General features: G+C 34.1%; 1 protein-coding gene across 1 annotated transcript; it reads left to right on the forward strand.

Annotated features, from left to right (window-relative positions):
• Nucleotides 1-14,881: 14,881 nt before the first annotated feature.
• Nucleotides 14,882-24,954, forward strand: LOC149560257 (uncharacterized; the record flags this gene model as incomplete). Its single annotated transcript, XM_089827585.1, has 5 exons — nucleotides 14,882-14,959; nucleotides 21,985-22,142; nucleotides 22,336-22,432; nucleotides 23,825-23,876; nucleotides 23,975-24,954. Coding segments are annotated over 5 exons (534 nt in total), but the record flags the coding sequence as incomplete, so codon positions are not given.
• Nucleotides 24,955-27,558: the final 2,604 nt, after the last annotated feature.

The following is a 27,558-nucleotide window of genomic DNA, read 5'->3' on the forward strand; positions in this document are numbered from 1 at the left end:
ACTTGTCTTCTCGAATGTGTCATTTCTTCATTCTGAATCTTTTGCTATTCGTTTTCATTTGTAAATCTAGATTGAAAAACTGTTTACAAACCTCATTCAACAATTGAAATAAATAAGAATTAAATCAAGATTTGAGTTTGAATTAAATGGAATTTGAGAAATTTAATAAGGTTAGGGTTTTGAAATTGGATGAAGAAAACTCTAAGTTGGAAAATAAATATGATTTATTTATTTTATTTAAATTTTATGATTGATAAAATTTAATAAAATAAATTTACTTGAAATCGATATATAATACATAACTTTATTTATAGAAAATGATTTAAAAACAAATTGCTTTTATACAAAAAAAATATATATAAAATTATTATTTTTAAGTGGGGGGGGGAGGGAATCACCCGTACCCACCCCCCACTGTCGACGGCCGACAGTACCTGCGTCGTAGGTACTGTGACGGCAGGTGCAACGTACCTGCCACCGCAGGCCCTGCGATCGCAGGCCTGCGACAGAGCCGACGGGCTTTAAACGTATATGATAAGAGTTTGATTAATTCGATTTTGTTTTATTATAATTTTATTATTTATTAAAAAAAAAAAAAAAAAAAAACAAAATTTTATATTTATTTAAATTTTTTTTTATTAATAAATTTTTAATATATATATATTAATTAATAAATATTTACTTATTAAATATTTTAATCTTTATTAATATTTAATAATTAAATATTAATACATTTAACATAGTTTGATAATATTAATTTGTTAATAATTTTGGTTAGATTTTAATAAATTAATAATTAATAAATAGATTAAAATAAGTAATTAGAGCAAGTGAGTATTGATTTAATTAAAATTAGTTTAATTAAAGTTAATTAATAATGAATATTATTTGACTAAATGGTAGATTTGGATTATTGATTTAATGGAAGTTATTATAGAAATGGGTTAATCGTAAAGGGTAGTTATGAAAACTTAGTTACTTGAAATTCGACATTAAATTGAAACATAAACGTTACCTTAACTCAATAATATACTTTCAAATCCAATCTCTGAGACTTTGACGTTTTCTTTGTGTTCTCTGTATTTTGGGGTTGTTCTAGTATTGACCAGTTTAGGTTGTTACCAGAGGCTCGAGATTGTGAATGTGATGTCATGATGATTTGGTCTCGATCTTTCTTAACCCGACCATGGTAATGTGATAAAGTGCTCTATGACATGATTGTGTTTACTGTTTGTTATTGGTTTCCAGTTTCCTTGTGTGAAGCTGAGATGTATGTATTTGAGATACCTGACTTAACCATTTTCGAGTCTCGATTAGTTATATTTGATAACCATTTTTGAGTCTCGATCAGTTATACTTGGATTGCTTTTCAGTCGCTTGAGAGGACTGAAGTGTTTGTTATGTTCTTGATGATGTCATGTTTTGACTTGACCATTTTGGAGTCTTCGATCAGTATTGTAATTTACTATTGAGATACTTTCTGGTTGCTCATTAGAGAACTATTGGTTTTGTGATTTATCATTGATGCCTTCAGTTGCTGATAGAGAACTGTCGTGATCATATGATTATTATTTGATGCTTGTCTGTTGCTCATGAAGAATTGATGTAATTTTGTGGCTTATCTTTTATGATGTTTTTTAGTTGCTTGTATAGGACTGAGGTGGTTTTATTATGATTCTTTGATTTATGATTTCATGAGCCTAGGGTAGGTTATCTATGTGTAGTTTCGGGAAGTGGCTTGCAATGGGGATCGGGGCCCTAAGAGGCTGCCTGGAGTAACCCATTGTAAGTTGATTTAATAAGTGAAAACATTTACACTAAATGGGAGAAAATGAACCTAACAAGATAATTGTATGTTCTCTCCCATGCCTTGAGTGCTAGTACAGACTAGGATGGGGTAGAGAGAATGCTCGGTTACGACCTTGCATTCCATAGTATGCCTCGTCAGTACGAGAGGATACTAGTGGCTGCAGGGATCAATAGGGACCCGGGATTCCTAAGGGATTGCTCGGGTAACTTCTACATGACTTTTGCGATGACACTTTCCCGCTTGCATATTAGGTTTCCTACGTGTCTTGTGGTACCTCTGGATTTAGATGTCGATCTTTTTAAGAACCCTTGAGTTAGGATACTTTTAGGATTTCCCAAATTTAGAGAGTACTTGTGTTTTGTGTTTTGATACCTTGTTTGGGACTTGAGACTATCTCCTCAGCGCGGTGGGAGTGGACCATTTAGGTTCCACGCGGTCGGGTGGTAGTGCTTTTTACTCTTACCATTGAGATCCATTCCATGGTCACCATGGCTGGAGTGTTCGTGATTGGCATTTACCTTCACTATGTTCTTGGATTATTATGATGGATAGTTAGATTTTATGATAGATGTTTTATCATTATGAATGTATGGATGTATCATGTATAGTGAATAGTTTCATATATTTCTACTGTACTTTGTATCATGGATTCGTGGAGGTTGATGCATTTCTATTTTTACGTATGTATATTCTTTTAAGCCTTTCATACCCTGTGACTTGTACAATGGATGATTGAGCATTCCGAATTAATTTGCCAAGAGGCATTCGGATCAAATGTATATTATGGACATGGGACTTTCTGATTATTCTTTCATATGTATGTGGTAATTGTTAGACTTAGAATTAATTAAATTTAAACGTGACTCAACGTCTTGGGATCCTTAAGAAATGTAACTTGCAAAGTATGGTTATCGATGATTACATGTTATTGCTTCCGCTACTATGTGTTTGATGTGTATGTTATACATTCTTACTTTAAAAAAAAATGTTTAGCAAACTTAGTGAAACTTTAGGTTAATTCTTTTGGGTTCCTTGGTGGGGCATTACATCAATTAATTTTTTTACTTAAGAATATTAATTTTCTTTTATTTTGGTATATAATGACAAAAAAATGAGTTCTTTATAAATGTTCAAGCATTAACGAATGTTGCTTAATGTTGAGGTATATGAACTTCTCCATTTAGTTCCTATATACTTACTACAATTTTATTTTTTTAAATCAAATCTTTTTTTTTTAAAACTTTTTTATTATATAAATCTTCATTTATGCTTTCCAAACAAAAAGTTATTGACATACCCTTGCACCTCTTTTAGGTGCAAGTGCTAGTTACCATTGGCCACATTTCACAAGAGAGTGCAATATGTAGAAGCATGCATAAATACACATGCATGTTTCACCATATGCCATGGTAGATGCTAACAACTATTGGTACATAGTAGAACCTGGGAGATAAAAGGTATTATATTGTTTTGAAAATCATACTAATAACACTTTTCAAGGCAATGAATCAACAATCCTTTAGCTTTCTCAACAATTTACCAAAAGTCCAATTCAACGCTAGTGTATTTATCATTTCCTTTCTATTTTCTACAATCCTTTAGTTTTCTCGACAATTTACCAAAAGTCAAATTCAGCCTGAGCATTATTTATCATTTGCTTTCTATTTTCCACAATTCTTTAGCTTTCTCAACAATTTACCAAAAGTCCAATTCAACGTGGGTGTATTTATCATTTCCTTTCTATTTTCCACAATCCTCTAGCTTTCTCAACACTTTACCAAAATTTCAATTTGGCCCAGGCATATTTATCATTTCTTTCTATTTTCCAAAATCCTTTAGCTTTCTCAACGATTTACTAAAAGTCCACTTCAGTGTGGGTGTATTTATCATTTCCTTTTTATTTTCCACAATCCTTTAGCTTTCTCAACAATTTACCAAAAGCCTAATTCGACGTAGGCATATTTATCATTTCCTTTCTATTATCCACTCTCTTTATGATGGTAGATTGTGTGTGTAATTTAGAAAGTTATGCATTTAAAACAAATGATTTTAAGCTATTGCAATGAAAGAAAACTTAAATTTTAGAGATAGTTTTCAAATACTTACTAACTTATTTTTACTGGGCAGTGATGCATCTTCACTATAATAGATGAAAAGTTCAAGGGAAAAAAGACAAGTTGTAATCAATAGCCATGTAAATCCAGTCTCATCCATACTTGTTTTACTTTCAGTTAATTCAAGAATAATAACGATGAGGTGTAATTCTATAATTGATAAGTTTTGACCTTATTTTTATGGAAATGAAGTGTTTTTGGATTTGTTGCCCTCTTTTTCAATTAGTTGTACAAAAATTTCAAGCTAATTCTAAGAATTTTAGTCATGATTCAAATGCATAGGGCCCTTGTACTGTAATGATTTTTAAAAAGATAGAATAATTTGTAATTATCAAATTTAATATAAGTGTAGGAGGATATTAAATTTGAAAATCATGATTAGCAAAGGAGCAATATTATTTGACCTTCAAGTGAGTTCCTAGTAGTTGTGGAAAAACACTTAAGAAATGTATTAATCTAGAATAATAATAGACAATATCTTTGATTTTAAGATAAAGATGGAAATTCTCAAAAGTGCAAGGGAAATTTATTAAAATTTTAAGTCTACATTAACCTATGGTGCACACATACTTGTAGTCAAGCTTTTCTAACATGTACATGTACACACATCTAAGTATTAGGTACTTAGTAGTTATTAAAGATCTTAATGATGGATATTCGTTAAGATTATTTGTTAAGATTTTTTATTTTTGTTTGCCTATCAACTTGCTCTTTATCAAGCTTAATTCAATATGTAATTAGTTCGAAACTTCAATATAATATTAATTATTTATAAACTTTGTCATTTTTTCAAATGAAAAGTTTATCTTTTTCAATATGTCATTGTTATATGACTTATGATCTTCTTGTTCATGTTTCAAGTTTTCCTTTTCTAGTATGCATCTAAACAATTATTATTTATTATTATTAAAACCATATTGTAAATATGAAACTAAAAAGCATACACTATTATCTTCCTAATCATTTACATGTGACAGTTTATAAGGCTACTGGTCGAAGTCGATCTTTCAAAACCTTTGACTCATGAAGTCATTCTATAAGTTAATGATAGCTATTGGTGTTGCTTGGTAGATTATAAGAGGATACCCTTTAAGATGCAACTAATTGAGATGTTTACAAACTCACTTCCATAATCAACCATAGCATAGTTTTTTATTACATTTATTATTATTAAATATACAAAACATATAAATATAATTGTATAACTATTGAAGACAATGTAATATAGTTAAAATTATAATATATATATTTTTAATATAATATATAACCAATAATTTAAATTAATGGTAATAAATTTCTTTAATTTATTATTTTAAAAAGTAAATTTAGTTTTATTTGTATATTTTTCTAATTGATATTTTGCAAATAAATAATTTGAATTTTAATCTTATAGATAGATAAGAGGAATTGCTAAAATAATTATACATACGAAATAGATATTCTCAAAGAGTAAGTTAAATTGTGATATTGTTATCACAAATCTAAAAGTTCTTTGATGTCAATTAAAATGAATGTGATTCCCACATTTTTATTATTATTTATAAGATAGTACTTTTCTAAAATCTTCTACAAGAAATACTAGAACTCGAATACAAATACTCTCTACTAAATATATCATTATTTCTAATGTCCTTTATACAATAAGGGTATAATGATCTTGTCTTTTGATGTCTTAACAAATTTGCCCACATCTTTAGGCTACTCACTTGGCTTTGACAAGTTACTCAATATAAATATCATTAATTGTAATAGTTCTTAAACCAATTACTTGTTCCACCTCTACAAAAAGTTAAAACATTTCAACATGAACTTGGATGCATTGCTTCTCTTTTTTTTGTTGTTGTAGTGAGATGTGGAGTTGTCACTCTTATCACTGAAAAATCACAACATTGGGGAGATTCTAATCCCAACTACAAGATTTGGCTATGAAGATAGCTACCCAAGATAACACAATAACAAGAGAGAATGAGTAAGACAAAAATTTGGCTATGAAGATAGCTACCCAAGATAACACAATAACAAGAGACAATGAGTAAGAAAAAAATTAATTCTACTCTCACCAAACAATGTAATATATAATAGATGACAGTACATAGGATATCCCTTGGTTAAATAGACTAAGGTGAAAAAATACAAGTGCACAAGATTATGACAAGTGTTGTAATACTATGTCGTACTTAAAAAGAAACAAATTATCATGCACCTATAATGGAAAAGTGAAAATGACACATGCCCACTAAAGGTGATCCAATCGCCAAAGTGGAATGAAGTATGTGCAACACATCTACTAAATGCAAAATAATGATTAAGTGGTCAAAGTGAAATTAGGGTAGAGTCAATACACAATGAAATGTGATACCATGATAATACCACCTATTGTAGATAAGCTCTTAAAAGGTTGTATGTGGTAGCTAAGTAAAATTAAGTATAATGAGTATTTATGTCCCAGGAGAATGACTTGCTAGGTACAAAACTTGAATACATGAAGACCCCTCTCAGGGAGAATATCTCCATACAATGCAAGATGAGCCCCAACTACTTGGCCATTTATGTACCCATGTAGAAATGCTACACAATATCTTGAACAAACAATAAAAGGATAAAAACTAGTGGAGAAAACTTCCCCCTAAAAGAGAGATGAAAAATACACAAGAACTCTTAAAGAAGAATAAATTATTTCTTAGGAGTTTGAAAGGCTAAGTACTATTGTGATACTTTTTGAATTTTATGCTTTAACTAATGATTAATTTTTTTAGTTTCTATGACTTAGAAGCAATCCTTTTTAACTTTTCATATCAAACTAATACATTGTGCAATAACATAGATGCAAAAATTTTAACTTAACATTTTTTAGAAAATATTGTTCTAAGATTTGATTGGGCAAATTCATTTGACTCTTATATTGGTGAGATTTGATGATTGTAAAACTAATACCTTTTAAGAGTTTTTTTTTTTTTTTTGGTCGGTAAAGTATCATATATATATATATTAAAACAAAAACATAAAAGTTACATATAAGCCCTCAAAGAACAATGAACCATCGTTTACATAAAACTTCTGCTAATACAAATCCAAACTTCTGCTGCCTACCTAATCTTCATAATTTTACAGTAGCCAAGAACAAAAACCTTCTGCCAACCTACCCTTGGCCTAAATCCCCTACGTACTACTAAAGCCATCCCACTACATACATATCACCATAAACAAAAAACTAAATACTCCCAGTGACTATCCAACAGCACTTGTATCTCACTGGTTCTCCATCGATGTCTTCCCTTACCTTTGGCGGTAGCTCTCCCACCTTGTGGGCTGCATCATCAATGTGGGAAGTTAACCCACTCAGTCAACTTATCCTCACCACTTGTTGCCTAAATCAACTCAACCCATAGCTTCTCCCATGTTTCCTCCGTAGCCTTATACAAAGACGGCTTATCCGCCTTTGCCTTCCATCTAAGGAAGGGGATATAGCTATATCACCTTCCCTCATCCTCATGTTCAAAGAACTCAGTAAAATTTGACCTAATACTTGGAACAGATCATTCTAGGATGGAATCGAGGCCACCCAACATGTCTTCTTCAAACAATGACCTTACTACAGAGCCCACTTCCTTAGTCATATTATTCAACTCTAACCCCCACACCACTACCATTGCGATCACATCCAAATTAGAGTGATGTTTCACCGCTCACTCTTGAAACTAGGCTTTGCATGCCTAAAATGACCTCAATCATTCCCTCTATTTTTATCTTTAGCAGTCCCTTTAGCTGCTTCTTGCTTACTAGCCCTTTGAATGCTTTCATATGCTTATTAGAATCCATGGCAAAGGAGGCCTCCATTTCTGTTGTCTCCTTCACACTCCACGTAGAAAAACTAGACATTACACCATCCTCCTCGCTTTTTATAATTAAACAACCACTACCATTTACCTAGAGGCATTTAACTCGCACGCTTGAAACTTCCCTTCAAAACCCACTCCCATATATCTTCGCTGCCAATTCAATACTCTCCTCTGACACAAATCTCCAATTCATATTATAAAGGGAACAAAACTTCAATCTCTAACTCTTCACACGCATGGCCCTTTTAAAATTTGCCAACTTCACCCGTCAGTAATAAATGTCTGACCTCTGTATATCTGCCCATTTCCAACATCAAATCCTTCCTCTAATTGTACCAAACTTTAATTCTCAAATACAATAGAATTTATTTGGGGGAATATTGTTGCCCAATTTTCCAGCTTGTTTGCCTCCACATTCCCCTCCCTATATATGTGGCTCACATTAAAATTTGTGAAAGTTTCTAATTCCGCTCTGATCATCTGAACTGGATTTTGGTAGATCCATGCTTGCATCAAACCCTTAACAATACCATCCACGATAATTTTTGAATCCCCTTTGAGATGAAGAAATTTGACACCCAATTTTTTGCCCATTAATATTGCCAAAAGTGCAGCCTCAATCTCCGCCACATTATTAGTACCATCCACTAGTCATTTCATTGCAAAACAAATAATATTCCCTGTTTCATTCTTGGCTATAGCCCCTGCACCTGATAACCCTTTGTTACCTTTTGAGGCACCATCGAAGTTTATTTTAATCCACTCCCCTATTGGCGGGCGCCATCTAATCTCCTTCCTATCTACTTTCACCTTAACTTCCCTTCCTCCATCATTAGCCCATTTAATTCTAATCCCAAGCCACAATTTCTACACTCTACTATCCTAATAGCTAAAGTTTCTCCTCAGGTGCTGTAATGCACCATTTGCATTCATACACTCCTCAATAGCTCAGTGAATTCTATCACAAACCATCATCACACTTTTTGATCTTTCTTGAAAGATCCGCCTATTACGCTCCTTCCAAACTTCCCAAATGACTAAGGTTGGGCTAACGATCCAGATATTTGAATATATAGATTTCTTAATGTCTAGCGGCCAACCTTGAAACACACCTTGAAGAGAATCTAGTAGGGGACCCAACCAACTCAACTGCAACTTTAAATGCATCCAACATTGTTGAGCAAATTCACATTGAACCAAAAGATGATTAGTAGTTTCCATTGCTCTTAGACAAGGAATGCGCCGAGATGGGCCCACAAAGCCATACTTAAACCTCCTATCATTCTTTAGAATCCTTCCCTTCAAAGCTAGCCATGCAAAGGCTCTAGCCTTGGGCAAGCATAGCTTATTCCAACACAACTTATGAGGCCATCCATGTGAAAACAGGGGCCTTTCTGCTTAGCTGATATCCCAATTTTGCAGAATAACCTCCACTCTTAGAAGCACATCAAATAATCTTATCCTCTTTATTGCTCAAAATCACCCACCTATCCTAAATTTTTTCTTTTTGTTTCAATTTTTGTTCCTTTGACAGCTACAAATTGGAAGTCCTTCCACCCCCAGTAGGAACCAACCTTAGATTAGCAATCCATTGTGCCCCCCCCATTCCGCCTTCATAATTGGGATAAGATCATCAACTCCCTCCAAATTAGCTAGCCTACTCAAACCATTCCAAGAGTCATATCAAAAGGAAGTTGATTCCCCAGTGCCTAAATGCCAAGAGATATGGTTAGTGATGATAGGTCTGCAATCCAACATAAAATTCCAAACCGTTGAGCCTTTTGGTGGTTTCCTTACATTAAGGATCCTTAACGGGTCACTAGAGTCTAAATATTTAGCATGTAGTATTTTGACCCATAATTGGTCCTAATTTTCATACATTTCCCAAATTAATTTTGCACCTAGTGCCTTGTTAACTTCTTGCCATTTACGGAGACCCACACCCCCCTATTTCTTGACTGGCACAAAGATTCCCATGCTACCAAGGGGATTTTTTCTTCATTTTGGGTACCATTCCAAAGGAATTTCCTCATCCTCTATTCAATATAGCTTAGCACTTCCACTGGGATTTTCAAACAACTCATAGAAAAGGTTGGAATCACAAATATTACTGTTTGTAGCAATAAGATCCTTCCTGCAAAGGACAACCACCTCCCTTTCCAACTATCAAAGAGCTTGGTGCAACTGTCAATCAATTCCTTCCATAGGTTAGAATTATTATGGCCCTGGAACAATGGTATACCTAAGTACTTATTAGGTAACATCCCATTCCTCAGCCCCAAAATTCTACAAATCCTTTCCTGAATCTTACTTGTTGTATTAAAGAAAAAGATTTTAGATTTCTGCCAATTAATGAGCTGACCCGAAACTTTGCCATACTCCTCTAAAACCTTTTTAATGCAACAAGCCTCCCTAACACTTGCCTCACCCATTAAAAATTTATCATCCACAAACTATAAATGCGTGATTGGATCTACACCTCTAGCAACCTGAAAGCCATTCCACCTTTTTTCCTTTCTTGCTTTAACAATTGTTCTTCCTAGTACCTCTACTAAAATAATAAAGAGAAAGGGAGATAGTGGATCTCCTTGACGAATACCTCTCTTCATTTCAAAGAAACCTTGAGGGTTGCCATTAACTAACATCGGAATATAGGGGAAGTCTATACAAGAGAAGATCCACTTACATCAACCTCTGCTGAAACCAAACTTATCAATAACTTTTAGCAAAACAATTTAATCATCATCCCCGCCTCCTTATTTAGTTTCAAAGAATGTATGGCTTCATGGGCTATGATAATTCCTTCATAGATAGACTTACCTGGGACAAACCCACTTTGCTTAGAGGAGATAATTGTAGGCAAAACCAACTTAAGCCTATTTGCCATTACCTTAGAAATCACCTTATAAACTGTGTTGCAAAGAGAGATAGGCCTGAAGTCATTGAAAGTCTATCGTTCCCCTTTTTAAGGTGTGAGTGATATAAAGGTATTATTTAGATCCTTAAACACAAAAGCCTTCCTTCTAGACTCCTCAATGACTTCCCAAAGTTCTAGTCCAAAAAAATCCCAAGCCTCTTGAAAGAAAAAAGCTGGAAACCCATCCAGACCAGGCGCTTTATCCCTTCCCATACTAAAAAGGGTAGTTCTAACTTCCTCCTTCGACACTTGACGAGTCAACATGTTATTCTGGGCATTAGAAATCAACTTGGGAATTCCATCCAGCATACCAAGACAATCCTCCTTAGGAGCATATTTATGTTGAGCACCTAACAGATCCTTGAAAAACCTTACAGCCTCCCCATTGATCTATGATGGATTCTCCATTCAAGTTTTTGATTGAGAAGATCTTGTTAACTATTCTCCTTTCCTTGATAGAATTACATAAATATTTGGTATTACGATCGCCCTCCTTTAGCCACAATTTGCGAGACTTTTGCCTCCAAATTTTTTTTTTCCTTCTGTAAAACAACATCATATTCTTTTTTCAGATTCATCTCTTGGTGATATAGAGCATCATCCATACCCTAGCCATCACCACCTCATTCACTTCCGCTAACTTTTCCTCAAGCTTGAACTTTTCATCAAAGATGTTTTTAAACATTACCCTATTCCATACTTTCAGTTGTTCCTTCAAAAACTACAGTTTCTTTAAAAACTTAAAGGCAAAGGTACCTTTGCATTTAGGAGCCAAACCCCACCAATATTTAAGCAAATAAAAGAAGCCATTTTCCCGCATCCACATTTTATCAAATTGAAAGGGAGCACGCTCCGACATTGAATCATTCCTTATATTTAAACAAATAGGAAAGTGATCAGAACCTATTAGGGGTAAAATGTCTGCTTAACATAACCACTCTATTCTAGTCCAGTCACCACCCAGAAGAAAATGATCAATTTTTTTAGCAATATTGGTAAAACCTTTTCTTTGATTAGTCCCTGTAAATTCTCCGTTAGAAAAAGGTAAATCTTGTAAGTTATTCATAAGAACAAAATTAGCAAACTCCTGATGACCTCTGTGTAATTTGACCACCCCACCTAGTTTCTTGCTCAGAGATAGAATTGCATTAAAGTCACCACCCAACACCACCAACTTACCCTCCCCCAATTTTAATTTATCTGTCAAAGTTGACCATAACTAAGATTTCAGGGTCTGTTGACACGACCCATATATGTTAAAGGCCATAAAACTCATCTGCAACTGAAAAGAGCAAATATTCACTAGTTGCCAATGAGGACTAGAATCCACCAAAGAGACACACACATAGGCCTCTTTCCATAAAATACCTAAACCTCTAGAGGCACCATCAGTGTCTACCAGCAAATATTTGCATGACAACAATTTCTTAGAGAGAACACCCCTACCTTCACCACTTAACTTTGTTTCTTGTAAGATGACAACATCATAATTGGCTTGATCAATCACATGTTTGACCAAGCACAATTTGTCAAGGGCATTATAGCCCCTGACATTCCATGATAGCGACTTCATGGCTTTCTAGGAAGAGGTTTCTCCTCTTCCCAATCTCAACAGTTTTGCTTGGTCTACTGCACAACCAACAATGGCAAGTTGAACACTCATCGACTTCCGACTCTTTTTCTTCTTTTCCATGACCTTAGGTTTGTTAATACCTAATGGTGTCATTTGAATAGAACACTCCTATTCCATCACCAATGAGTCTAAAACCTCACACTCATCTACACCTAAATCCTCATCACACGAACACTCTGATTTCGAAGCCATTTCATCCCTCCTATTGTCTTTCTTGCTATCCAAAAATGACTTCAGAGTTCTAATGGGGGAAATTTGTATATCTTTGTAGAATTCCTCTTCCACCTAGTCCTTACCCAACGACATAGGGAACTCCCCCACATCCTCATGACCACTCCCCTCCCTTGTGGCACTAGCTCTCTCTCATCCAGAACATGTTGAACATCCTTACCCGCATTATTGTCTAAGGTATCCAAAACAAAGGATCTCATACCCTGATGGAGAGGATTGTTTCCTAGGGCTCCTTGGATATTGATATGCTAGGAGTAAGGGGTATCTATAACCACCTATGTAGACTGGGCAATAGTATCGTAGTTCCCACCCACGCCAAGATCACAACCATCTTCCCTAGGGCTATTCTCCAAACCAACTAAACAAACTCCATTTTTATATGGTCTGCAGATCATTTCCTCCTCAAAAGAGATGGACCATGGGGGGATGATTTCCTACTGCTGCTCAATATGCTTCATCAAATCCAAATAGTTGTTCTCCATTTGTCCTTTCCCATTGCCCAACTACTCTCGAGGATTGACATGAGCAGCATAATCTGCATCTATAACCACAATGAACTCCCCTTCCAGAGTGCAAATAGCAATTTGGTTAGGCACAAAATAACAATCTTGCATCTTAATCAAAACCCTAGAATACTAAAACATACGATTCTTCTCTAGTGACTCTTTTGATTTAAGGAAAACCCCTAAACTATTCTTGATCATCCTCAGGGTTTCCTCATTCTTATATTCCCATGAAATTTTTTTTAGGTTAACCCAAATCAACACTTCCTTCACCTTTTTAGTCTTTGAATCAAAATTTGGCTGCCAACTGCATACATAGAAACCTATTCCATCCAACATATATGGGACTCCACTCAATATTGCCTTCTTATCATCATTCACCAGAGGTTTGAGCACCATATTTTCCCCCAGTTTGCATTCAACCAGTCTTGAATCTTCTTCACAGATGGCCAATGCCCTAACCATTTTATACACAATGCTCTACATTGAAGGCGTTTGGCAGATTTGCTCCAGGATGGATTTTGTACTGGAAGAGTAGAAACCCTAAAGATATTTTTTATTTAGGGCATTAGAAGAAATACCTGCTGTCACCATTTTTCCTGGTTGGGCTTGTTTCGGTCACCAAAACTTCCTTTCGATCTGCTCAAAGTTGAAACCACGAGGTAAAGCCATATCGGCATTAAAACGTTAGGGAGCTCCATTTCCTTTCCACCTAGGCCTCTGATCCTTTTGAAACCCCAGCCTCGACCATTTCTATTTCTTCATTGAGGCCTCCAACCGTTAACATTATTGTCCCAGGGGGCATTAGAAAACTGCCGCGATCCTCCAAAAACTCCGCTCTCCAAGCTAAACTGCCCATGTGCCCTCGATATGAAGCCCCTGTTTCCTTTGAACCTGTCATCTTTGCCATCTCTGCGTAACCAAGGCATCGTGAAAGCTTCATTGTCAGTCCCTAGTTTTTGTCAAGGAGGTTACTTATATCATCAGTTAAGAATTTTTTTTTTGATCGATAAACGACCGAAGCCTAAATTAATTATTATTATATGTTAAGTGAAGGTAGATTCGAACACAAGACTTCCCACATGAGAAGCTCGCAAGTTACCGTTGCATTGTAGGCTTTTACCTGTTATTATAATATATTATTATTATAAAAAAATTATTCCATATTATAATTTATTGATAACATATTAGTATTAATTATATTTATAAATAAAACTTAAATTTAAACTTAAATTAATATTATTATACAAAACTATAACTATATAACTATATAACATTTTTATTAATGAATATATTTTATACATAATAATGAATTTATTAAATTAAATTTAGATTTATATTAAAACTAAAGGTAAGTATGAAGCCACTATGTGACACTTGTTTCTTCTTTTGTTTTAAAATGCTATGAAAAGATTAATATTTTATATTTTTTTTGTGCCTTTAGCTAATCTTCCATACAACAATTGAAAGTGCTAATTTTTCGTTTTATATATTTATTTTCCATTACAAGAATAATTTCCATTTTTCCTTATATATTATAGCCTTGCCACAAAGATCTACAATTATTTCGTTTACTTTTTGTACATCACAAACAAAGTAGCGCGAACATGACTCCCTCCGATAAAATAACTTAAACAATATTAAATTTTATTTTCAATCACACCTTACACCTCCTTTTGATGCAAGTACTAGTTTATATAGGATACTTGCCACATGGACGGCACACAAAATGTTAGTCCCCAGACCCTTTATGAGTCGGTGACTCGCTAGGGTTAGGTTATGAATGCCTTTGGCTTTCAAGTCCGAGAAGGAAAGCTTGGAGTTATAAATCTGATCGGTTGCATTGCATTTGCGCAAGAGAAGAGGAGGCGGCATCCCACTGGGCAAAACCAGAGTCAACAGCCAATTACCTGTAAGATTTTTCTGTTGTGTTTTGTGAGAACTATATAAAAAATCGTCATTACAGTCAAGGAGTTCATTACAGTTTAGGAGTGGGTGTTTTTCTTATTTGCTGTTCCTTTTTGATGACAATTTAATAGATTGTAATTATCTCATAAATCTGTGAATGCCATAAGGGTTCTTTTCCCTGGGAAAGAACGGTGGGATGTTGCTTAGAGTTATTTATGCCAGTTGGCCAATCTGTATTTGACTGACGTTTTTGAGCGAAATATTTGGTTTAGAAACAAAAAAAAAAAGGTATATAGAAGTATCCGTGACTTATTGCTTGATTTAGCAATTGCTATATGTAAAGAAAAAGATGCTGGTTTGCGATGGAGATATTCGTTGGACAGGAAAGTTATTTGTTACATTTAGATATATCGATTGTCAAATCAAGCAATAAGTCATGGATCTTTTATAATTTGTTTTTATACTGATATAAATAACTCCAAACAACATCTCAAGGGAAATGAGCCCTTCAGCTCTACCGAGATTTATGAGATAGTTCCGATCTATGAAATCATACTTAGGAAAGGACAAAATAAGAAAAGCAAGACTTAAAGAGCAGTGGACAAAGAGTCATACAATTCGTTATCTTTATGTAACAGAGTTGCGATTACATACATATTTTTGACAATGTAGCTGGAACTCTTCGAGCCTGTCTTTCAATAGTTTCTTTTATTGGTAAGATAAAGGCAAGAAATGCACAAAACTGTTCAAGAAAACGGGTCGCGGCTATGGATCCAACTAATCCGTATAATATATAAGAATTTTGAAAAAAAGACCTGTGTCCCACTTGGTAGATATACATTTTAGTTCTTTTTTGTGTAAACGTTGCCCTACTTCCTCCATTGCAATTTCCGGATCCTTCGAAACTTTTATATTTATTTATAATTTGAATTTCAGATCATAGATTCCTTCATAATGGTAGTCGGAAAAAAAAGTAGTTGTATGATGTGCTCTCACCAATGGAAGAGAAAGCATATTCCCCTGAAAAATGTGTTCTTTATTTCACCATGCAGAGCAGGTTTATGTGCTTTGTAGTCGATGAGACATTCCTCTCACATGATCCCTTTCTATCAGAGATGTGTACCTGGAGAATCATTTTCCGCCTTTACTAAAAGACGAAAATGGAACAAATTAAGGAAACATATTAGCTATTAGGATATTTAGTCCCTGTCACAGCAGGAAACTTATTGGGATGCTGTAATGCTTAAACAATTATTAATCTTTTCTTCTTTAGCCAATCAAACTGTTCGATTTGCTTGCATAGGTTTGGCATCCTATATGTATTACATACAATTTGGACATTTTCTTATCCAAAATATTGATGAAAATTATTTTAGTAGTCTTTAATCGGTGTAGTAAATGATTGGCAGATGCGTTAACAGTTACCAATGCAAGAAAATGCTCTGCACTCAAAGTATTTGTCAGTGCCTTGTAGAAGCTACAAAACAAATATGGCTGGCAATAATTAAATAAGGGAGGATTTTGAGCACAAGACGACAGCATTTCAACAGTCCACGTGCCTTGGCTGTGCTTTAGTAATTTGCATGCTTTCTTGGGCGTGGCCAATGCCAAGGAAAGAGGGAGTTATTTACAAATCTCCACAAGTACTAAGGGGTGATATGGTGAACAAGTAGCCTTTATTGTTGGAATGTGTAATTTTCATCTCATATGAATTGTAAAAGAATAATAGAGGATTCTAGAAATTTCAAGAGGATTATCGAATAGGGTTAGGTAAAGTTATAGAAAAATCTATTTGTTTTTTTTTGGTTAATTTAGATGTTTTCAGAAATGATCTAAGACCTCAATAAATAAAAGCATCATGTAATGTAATTGATATGGACAAAACGGTGAATGAAATATAATATATTTTGTTGTGCGGCAGTGCATTGTTGTTTTGTGTTAAATTGCTATCAGAGCTGTCCTGGGTGTCATCAAGTGGTATCAAAGCTGTCCTGGGTGGATAGAAGGTTGTAAAAAATTTCAGATTGTGATAAAAGAGCAAGTGGTGTGTTGTGCTGCTAAATGGTGGAGGATTGTTTGTGAGAAAGATAATTGTTTTGAAGAAGACCACAAGAAGAAGTGTTGAGTAAGAAAGAGGGCAAGTTGGCAACAAAAGGTATGGTGCAAAGTTTTATAATTATTTAATTTCATTTGAGAAATTTCTCTATTGTTGTTAAAAGGAAAGAAGATCATATTGTATTAAATTATTGTTTCAATGGGGAAAGCTGGAAAAAGAGTAAAGAAGGAAAAAGATAGTTTGGAAGAAGAATTGATGAATGTTAAAGAGTCAAATTCAAATTTGATAAAAGGGTTCAAAGAAGTTGGAAAACAAAATTATGAGTATTTGTGTCAAATTGAAGATTTAGAAAAAGAATTGATCAAAGCTAAACAGAAAAATGAGAAATTAGAAGAAATGTTAAAACTATAGGATGATGACAAGAAGAGAAATAAAGATTTAGAAGGAAAGTTAAAAAGTGTTTGATGATGTTGAGAAAAAACCAAAGCTTTAGAAGAAAAGATGAAGAAATTAGAAGAAAAATTAAAGATGTTTGATGATGTTTAGAAAAGAAATGAAGAATTAGAGGAGAAAATGAAGAAAGTAAAAGAAGAAAATGAATTGTTAAAGGATAAACTAAGTCAATCCATCATTGAAAGAAATGCATGTGTCAAAGACAAATCAGTATGTGATGTTTCATGTAGTTGATAATAGTAATGTTGAGGTGGCATCAAATCATCTGTACTACATGAAACATCACATACTAGTTTTTCTTTGACATGCATTTCTTTCAGTGATGGATTGATTTAGTGCATTCTCTAACAAGTCATTTTCTTCTTTTACTTTCTTCATTTTCTCTTCTAATTCATCATTTCTTTTTTTAACATCATCAAACATCTTTAATTTTTCTTCTAATTTCTTCATCTTTTCTTCTAAAGCTTTGTTCTTTTTCTCAACATCATCAAACACTTAACTTTTCTTCTAAATCTTCATTTCTTTTTTTGTCATCATCATATAATATTAATATTTGTTCTAATTTCTCTTTTTTCTGTTTAGCTTTGATCAATTCCTTTTCTAAATCTTCAATTTGACACAAATACTCATAATTTTGTTCGAACTTCTTTGAACCCTTTTATCAAACTTGAATTTGACTCTTTAACATTCATCAATTTTTCTTCCAAACTATCTTTTTCCTTCTTTACTCTTATTCCAACTTTCCCCATTGGAACAATAATTTAATACACTATGATCTTCTTTCCTTCTAACATCCATAGGGAAATTTCTCAAATGAAATTAAATAATTATAAAACTTCGCACCATACCTTTTGTTGCCAACTTGCCCTCTTTCCTGCTCAACACTTCTTCTTGTGTGGCCTTTTTCAAAACAATTGTCTCTTCTATTTCACAAATCAATCCTCCATATTTTGGCAGCACCAAAATATTGCTTCTTCTTTAATCAACAATTTTGTCCACCTGGCTCTGATACCACTTGATGACACCTAGGAGAACTCTGATACCAATCTGATAGATGCAACACAGGACAACACAATGTGTCGCCACACAATAAAATATATTATATTTCATTCATTGTTTTGTCCATATCAATTACATTACATGATGCCTCTATTTATAGAGGTCTTAGATCATTTCTGAAAACATCTAAATTAGCTGACACAATAAAAATATACTTTTCTAGAATTATCTCAACTTCCAGAACTTTACCTAACCCTATTCAATAATCCTCTTGGAATTTCTAGAATCCTCTATTATTCTTTTGCAATTCATTTGAGGTGGAAATTACTCATTCCAACAAGAAACACACATGTCAAAGAAAAATCAGTATGTGATGTTTCATGTCGTACAGATGATTTGAATTCACCACTAGAAAAGTGTGACTCTGTTGAGGTTGTTTGTGATAAAGAATATGAAAATGCGGCATCAAATACTATTAGTTGTGATAATAGGAATGTTGGATTGAATATAATGAAGAAAATGGGTTACAAAGGTAAAGGATTGGGAAAAAATGAACAAGGAATCATAGAATCTATTCTACCAACAGTGAGACCAAAATATGAAGGACTAGGATATGTAGTAGATGAAATAAATGATGTCATTGTTCAAGCAAATTTGTTCAAAGTAAAAAATATATGCAGTGTTCAAATTGTAATAGGAAAGGACACACGGAAGACAAGTGTTGGGATCTTCATCCATGTAATATTTGTGGCTTAAAGAGTCATAGTGAAAAGATGTGTTGGAATAGGAAGTGTAAAAATATTTGTATGGAGTGTTCAAATTGTAATAGGAAAGGACACACGGAAGACAAGTGTTGGGATCTTCATCCATGTCATATTTGTGGCTTAAAGAGTCATAGTGAAAAGATGTGTTGGAATAGGAAGTGTAAAAATATTTGTATGGACAAGTGCTTAAAAATGGATTTTGGATGGAGTTACGGATCGAGTTGGCAGAAGATTACAGGTATGATCAAAAGTTTGTTTAGGTATAAGCGTTCAAGAGCACAAAGAAATACAGCAGCATTGGGAAGTAGATTAGAGCAAGGCATCAAAGAGGAAAAAGGTTATCGGCATTTGTGACAGATGAGGCAAGCGACAATCATGTATTAACAAAGGCATTAACAGATATGTAGATTATTGAAAAATGACATTTGACATTAGGCAAAAGAAAGGATTTGAATAGTCAATAATGATGAGAAAAAGGAAAACAACAGGCAAGAGAAAAGAGAATTTATAGATGAGGCAAGTGATAGTCATGTATTAACAAAGGCATTAACAGATATGTAGATTATTGAAAAATGACATTTTGGCATTAGGCAAAAGAAAGGATTTGAATAGTCAATAATGATAAGAAAAAGGAAAACAATAGACAAGAGAAAAGAGAATTTGAAAGTCCAAACATTATGATCAGAGGTTTCAAAGACTGCAAGCTTGGATGTGAACATGAGAAATAGGCAAAAGAAAATAAATAATCATGGCAAAAAGAAAATAATAATCACGACACATTGGAATATGTATGTAACAACATTTGAGGTTAAGATTAAGGGGGAGTGTTGGAATGAGTAAATTTTCACCTCAAATGAATTGTAAAGGATTGGGAAAACATCAAGAAGGAATCATAGAACTTGTTGAGCCAATCATGATACCAAAGTATGAAGGACTAGGATATATGACAGATGAAATAAATGATTATATGGATTCAAACAAATTTGTTCAAAGTAAAAAATCTATGCAATGTTCACATTGTAATAGGAAAGGGCATACAAAGAAAAGATGTTGGGATTTAAATCCATGTAATATTTGTGGCTTAAAGAGTCATAGTGAAAAGATGTGGTGGAATAGGGAGTGTAAAAATATTTGTATGGACAAGTGCAAGAAGGATTTTATGGCATGTTGTATCAAAATGGATTTTGGATGGAGCTATAGATCGAGTTGGTAGAAGATTACAGATATGATAAAAGGTTTATTTAAGTATAAATGTTCAAGAGTAAGAAGAAATACAACAGCATTGGGAAGCAGATTAGACCAACACATCAAAGAGGAAAAAGGCTATTGGCATTTGTGACAGATGAGGCAAGTGATAGGCATGTATTAACAAAGGCGTTAACATTTATGAATATTATCGACAAAATGGCATTTTAGTATTAGGCAAAATTTGAGGTTGAAATTAAGGGGGAGTGTTGGAATGAGTAATTTTCACCTCAAATGAATTGTAAAAGAATAATAGAGGATTCTAGAAATTCCAAGAGGATTATCGAATAGGGTTAGGTAAAGTTTTGGAAGTCATAGATAATTCTAGAAAAATATATTTGTGTTTTTTTGGTTAATTTAGATGTTTCCAGAAATGATCTAAGACCTCTATAAATAGAGGCATCATGTAATTTAATTGATATGGACAAAATGGTTAATGAAATATAATATATTTTGTTGTGCGGCAGCACATTGCTGTTTTGTGTTATATCTAACAAATTGGTATCAGAGCTGTCCTGGGTGTCATCACTTACAGTCTCCACAACTGATGATCCATCTCTCCTGTGCTTACATTCAGGATGTGTATATTGGAATTGCTTTCATCTACGAGTCTTTGTTTTCTTAATCAATTTTTTTCCTACAGAATAGAGCCTCTCACCATTACCGCAGTGTCTGTACAGATTGTTGTGCTCCCACTAGGGTGTTTCATGGCTGCAATATTGCCTGAAACTAAGTGTAAGGCCCTTTGTACCGGATGGAAGTTTTGCTTGAACTCAGGACATTTCAATGGGAAAGAGCATGCCCTTTTTACAATTTTTCTGGTGCTGGAGCCATCCATATTAGTGCAATTTTATTGTCAACATCATAAAGATCTAGATCTATATGTAGCCTATTCATAGTTCTCATGTCACAGTTAAGTGCAATTAATTTTTTTATCCCATGCTCAATACTGTTAGATGTATCGATGGCTCATGTGCTATTCTATACTACAAACCAAGTTATAGAGTTGAATGGGATGTAGGATCTATGGGACTACAAACGTTGTTAGTAGCTTAGCTAAGATTTACTGGAAAATGTAAAACTACTCAAACCTCTGTGACAGATTGAGTGTTCCAGCCTTTTTGCCCATGCGTAGTACCATGCAGTATGATATGTTTCAATCTCAGTTCTTTTACTTGATAATTTTTATGTCTTATTAAATGCTGCTTACTTTGCAATATCAGACTCCTTGCTCTCTTAATGTCTGCTCCATTTAAATGCAAAACAAACACTCTTGTGCCTCGCTAATATTTGTGTTTTATTCCTATCATAATGGAGGGTAAACTATCAGATGCCTTTCATTCTCAAATTTGCTTGCAAGAATTTTTTTCTATATTGTTGTTTGTAACTGTAATTGCTAGGTGATGAGAACCTAGCCTGAATTATCAAATTATGTACTCTGCCGTGTATTTAGCAAAGAGGTATAAATGCCTTGTGCAATATTATCCCCTAGATTGTTATCTTCTTTTGCAGATATTGGGATTTCAATGCGCTGGCACATTTCGAAGGCATTTAGTAGAACCATCTACAATATGGTGGCATGCAAATCTGGTCCAAGTCTCCGTATTCAGGCAAAACAAACACTCTTGTACCTCGCTAATATTTGTGTCTTTTTCCTATCATAATGGAGGGTAAACTATCAGATGCCTTTCATTCTCAAATTTGCTTGCAAGAATTTTTTTCTATATTCTTGTTTGAACTGTAATTGCTAGGTGATGAGAACCTAGCCTGAATTATCAAATTATGTACTCTTCCGTGTACTTAGTAAAGATGTATAAATGCCTTGTGCAATATTATCCCCTAGATTGTTATCTTCTTTTGCAGATATTGGGATTTCAATGCGCTGGCAATTTCGAAGGCATTTAGTAGAACCATCTACAATATGGTGGCATGCAAATCTGGTCCAAGTCTCCATATTCAGGCAAACTATTTTATACTATGTTAAGAGCCATAGTCAGTGGGCTTCCACGAAGACGATTAGCCTTAAGTTTGGCTGCATTTATGATAATTTTCTGTGTTGAAGTTTTTGTAGCTGTCGCTGCTTTTGCCCCTTCTAACAAAGAAAGGATATCTTTGAAACCACTCTCCTCACTTCTGTTGTAGGATATATATTATAGCATTGCTATTACAAATTGTGCAGTGCAAACAATTTCCTTACTGGCAGCTCATGCAAAAAAGTTTCTAGTTAACTCCCCTGCTTTCACCCGTTTTGCTTTCTTAATGCCATTAAATTTTGTTAAGACCCATTTGATTTTGTTAAGACAACTTTTTAAGCAAAGGATTGGGCGTACTTTAGAAATAATGGTTTTGCTGTAGAACACTCAGGGCCCGTTTGGTTGCGGGAATATAAAAACGGGAATAGGAATACCTATTCTGGAATACTTATTCTCGAATAGAGAATGGGGTTACGTATTCCTGTTCTTGTTTGGTTCATCCAGAATCTGATGTGGAATACACGAACTCAAAAATTTATGTTTTCTAAAATAAAAAAAATAGGAATAGGAATACGTATTCCTATTCCATCTATTTTGGTGGATTACCAAATCCTCATTTTTGGGCCAAAATTGGAATATGTATTCCAATTTTTTTTCTATTCCTATTCCGATTTGGTGCATCCAAACAGAGAAATAAAATTTTCCGGAATACACATATGCCTATTCCACTTGTATTCCTGTTGCCAAACGAACCCTTAATGAAAAGGGGGAGATAAAAATTTTTAACGAGCATCCAATTCTTTCTAATAGCTTTAACATGCAGCTTTTGTTATTACCTGCTTCCTGGTTATCTTTTCCCCCTGCTGACATAATTTTCATGGCTGTGCTGGATGTTTCCTTGATCTGTTATTGCACAACAAGTTGGTTCAGGTCTTCATGGACTAAGTCTAGGTGCTGTTGCTGCTTCCTGGCTATCTTTTCCCCCTGCTAACATCATTTTCGTGGCTGTGCTGGATGTTTCCTCGATCTATTATTGCACAAGTTGGTTCAAGTCTTAATGGACTAGGTCTGGGTGCTGTTGGATTGGATTGGTCAACTATCTGTCATATGTGGAAGTCCACTGGCCACACCTGGTTTGCTGTGGCCAATGTGGTAGTTGGCTTTGTGCTATTAATGTATGCGAGTATTCCATTGACATATTGATTCAGTGTTTATGATACTAGTCTTCCCCATGTTTTCTGAGGATCTATTTACATCTACAGGACAAATTTACAGTATTTCTGCCATAGTTGATTTCAAGCTTCATTTGGACAAACATGCCTATGAGAAGAATGGCCATTTACATCTGAGCACATTTTTTGTTTTCTCTTATAGCATAGCCTTTGGAGCATTGTTTGTTGCAGTTACGCATGCAACAATCTTCCATGGAAAGTAACAGTTTCTCTATTCCCTTCCCTCTAATATAATCTGACATCGTTGTTGTAGATTTGGAAATGATAGACTTAATGATTCAGAATTTGTAATAGCAGAGACATGGAATGTCAGGATGGATAACTTCAAAGACGGGAAAATGGATGTGCACTCTAGGCCCTTGAGAAAGACAGAGCGGCATCCCAGTGGGTGGTCTTTCATAATTCTCGTCTTGATTTTGACAGTCACCATTACAGTCTGTGAATAGTTTAAGGATCAGCTTCAATTGCGGCGGTGGGGAGTGCGCCTTTCATGTGGCCTTGCCATATTCTTCACTCTGCCAATTGGCATTATAAAGGCTACTAAGGATAGGGTATCAAAGACATTCATTTTGGAAAAGAAGACAGTGATCATGCTGCAAATTCTTGCATAAATGTACTTATAATATTTTCAGATCTCCACAGATCATAAGGCTGATATTTTAATTGTGTGAAAATTTTAATATCAAAATCTCGGAGCACATTCTATGAATAAGCATCAAAATTTTGGATCACACTATGATCCATCCTCCAAATGCTCATGCATCAAAATTTTGGATCACACTTCATGACCCAATAAAATGCTTGAAGAGATTTCATCTACGTTTCCCTTACTTTTTGTCCTCTGGACGCAGTGCAAAGCGTGGGCTTGAATTTCATTTGTGAATACATTTTTGGTTACATCTTCCCAGGCAGACCAGTGGCCAATATCTGCTTAAAAGATTTTGAGTGATATCACCATCAGTCAAACCTTAACTTTTCTCCAAGACCTCAAACTTGTTCACTACATGAAGATCCCTCCATGTTGCATGTTCATGGCACAAGTAAAACTTTCGGCATCCAGTGCTATTTCTATGATTCAGTTAATTACTTTTGCTGTAATTATCAAGGATTCTACTTGAGATATCTCTCACTATATATATTTATGCAGATGGCATGTACAAGTATTGCTGCACTGATATACATGATAAACCCAACTGCGAGGAACATATCAGTTGATGATTGTCCTGTCTTTTCTTAGGCGAAATTAAAGGAAAATCTGGCTTTTTTGGAAAGAAAAAGCGATTGTTTCAGAAGTCTTGAATAGGTTTTAAAATTCTTAGAAATTTCAAAGTGATTATTAATATGGGCTTTGTCTAATTTGCTCATTAGAAAGTTCTCTCTAGAACTTTTATAATCAATTTCTGTTATGTTTTTTCTTTCTCGGTAGTTTTCTTTAATTGGACACCTATTCTTTCTTCTTTCTTGTTTAGCTCCTATTCTTTCATATAATCTCTTTCTTGTTTGACTAATAAATTTATTAGTCAACAATTTTCTTCTTTGTAGAGAGTATTCTATAATCACGTTTTTAATGTACATCAGAAATCAACATCAAGCGTATCCTATAACTGGCGAGCAATTGTTTTAACTGGAAGTTTGGTGCAAAAATTCTAAAGCTGCCAAAAATTTAAAATATCTTAATACTGCTTATCTAATAATTTTTGTAAAGAAATTCAATTTTAAAGATTAAATTCTCAAATTAAAGAGAACTAATAGTCTAATAAATTAAATATAGAGTGATCAAGTTGTACACTGGCAAAAACAAACCACCACTTAACAATCACTTAACAATCTCAAAAGGTTAAAAAGATGAAGATGGATGAGAAAAGTAGGTAGCCCCTTTTAACAAATGCTGAGGGCTGTTGGAAATTAAAATAAATGGAAATAACAAATGGTAATAACATTACCATTATTTGTGTGTGTTTCAAATGCAGATTCGAACGACTTATAAATATGAGAGGAGACATGTCTCTATAGTTAATCATCATTAGATAATATGGTAACAAATATATATATGAGTATTTGTCTAGATGATGATTTACCAATAATCATAAAAGAATTATCTCTAGGTCAATTCAATCCGATGAAAGCTACAACTTTAACACTCCCTCTTAGCTAGGGAGGATTGTTGTAGAACACATTATGCGCTAAGTATATGGAGATATATCATCTCAATATGAAATCACTTTGAAATTTTTTTTGTAGAGAAAAACTTATTAACAATGAATTTCACCTCAAAATTCTCCCTCTGAACAAAGATATAAGAAAGTCGGAGCTTCTAGCTACTCTCTTAAAGGCTCTCTTTGTCCAAGGATGTTTGTAATAAACTGTAGCATTCCCTTTGGATATGATTTAGTCTTCAACTTTCTAGTAATAAGTCCTTTACTTATGATGTAAACAAGGGCTGGCCCATCAAAATCATGCAGTCACACATGTATTTTTAGACTTCATCTGAGCATCAATCTTCTAAGCTCCTACGTTGCTCTATCCAACGTGATCATTAGATGACTAATGATTTCTAGATCACAACTTTTTTAGAGCTACGCCTAATGTACAATTCTTATTTTCTTGCAAGATCATCTTCAGGTGTAAAAGAAAAGAAGAGAAAAGATTAAGGCAAATAACTCTTACAGTATGTGTAGAATTATAATTAAGAGACATACTATATTGAGTACATAAATGTAAAAGAAGAGGAAACTTATTTGCACACCAGGGTCCATAGACATTTAAGAGGGAACATCTGCTTTCTTTTGATCGTTGAAGTAAGAATAGAACATCTCCTTTCTAAAGATGGTTCAAGTGAGAATGGAACATTTGTTATTATTCCCTTCTGCAATATAAGATTCTCACTCATTCCATTTTATTGCCCCCTCCAAGTTGAACTTTCAGTCTAGAATATTTAGAGATGTTGCATTAGGCCTCGTGGGCGTAGGTGGGCAATGTTATAAACTCAAGTTGCACTGAAGCATGACCCCAACAATATATGTGATATTTTTCTTAATTTTGCCACATATTTCTCCTATTTTGGCCTCTTTCTCACACCTTGATGTCAATGTATCTCACAAAAAATTAAGATGCACAAACTTCTCTTCATACTCAAGTTAATGCAACCTCAAGAAGGTCAAAGGCCCCATGGTCAATAGGATGATCAAACCTTGACATGAATCTTGACTTTCTGATTTAGTCTACACAACCATAGATTTAGTGTTTGCAAGAGTATTTATCTCCTTTGATTTTTGAGAAGCAAACTTATGATCAAACCTTGACATGAATCTTGACTTTCTGATTTAGTCTACACAACCATAGATTTAGTGTTTGCAAGAGTATTTATCTCCTTTGATTTTTGAGAAGCATACTTTTTCCCCAACTCATCACTTACAATAATTGTTCATCCTCAAGTTATTGCCGTTAACGATTTTTGTTTTAATTTATCTGTATTTAATGATTTTTATTTTAATTTATCTATATTTTGGTTTGCACCTCTTAAGTATAATACAAGACTTCTCCAAGTTATAATACAAGACTTTAATCACTGCTGGTAACTTATCATTTGAATATCAGTGATCAATTTGCTTTTAACATTGTTGCTTGCCATACAAGTCCTCTTCATGATAATGGATCCTAACTATTGCGGGCATTGGGATGATCATGCCAATGAAATACTTTTTTAAGTCCATTAGTCTACAGACTATCATTTCTAATATGTAGAAATTTGTCTGAAAATCAGGCTATCTCAGTTACCTCTCTTTATGCATAGATGGACGTACTGAAATGATCACAATGGAGAAGATGCTATAGAGAATTTAAGAATCAATTTTGCTGCTTAAAAAATCAAATCACAACTC

Source organism: Cupressus sempervirens, chromosome 4, assembly GCF_028749045.1.
Source record: "Cupressus sempervirens isolate cs-2001-9-10 chromosome 4, ASM2874904v1, whole genome shotgun sequence".
Classification (NCBI taxonomy): domain Eukaryota; kingdom Viridiplantae; phylum Streptophyta; class Pinopsida; order Cupressales; family Cupressaceae; genus Cupressus; species Cupressus sempervirens.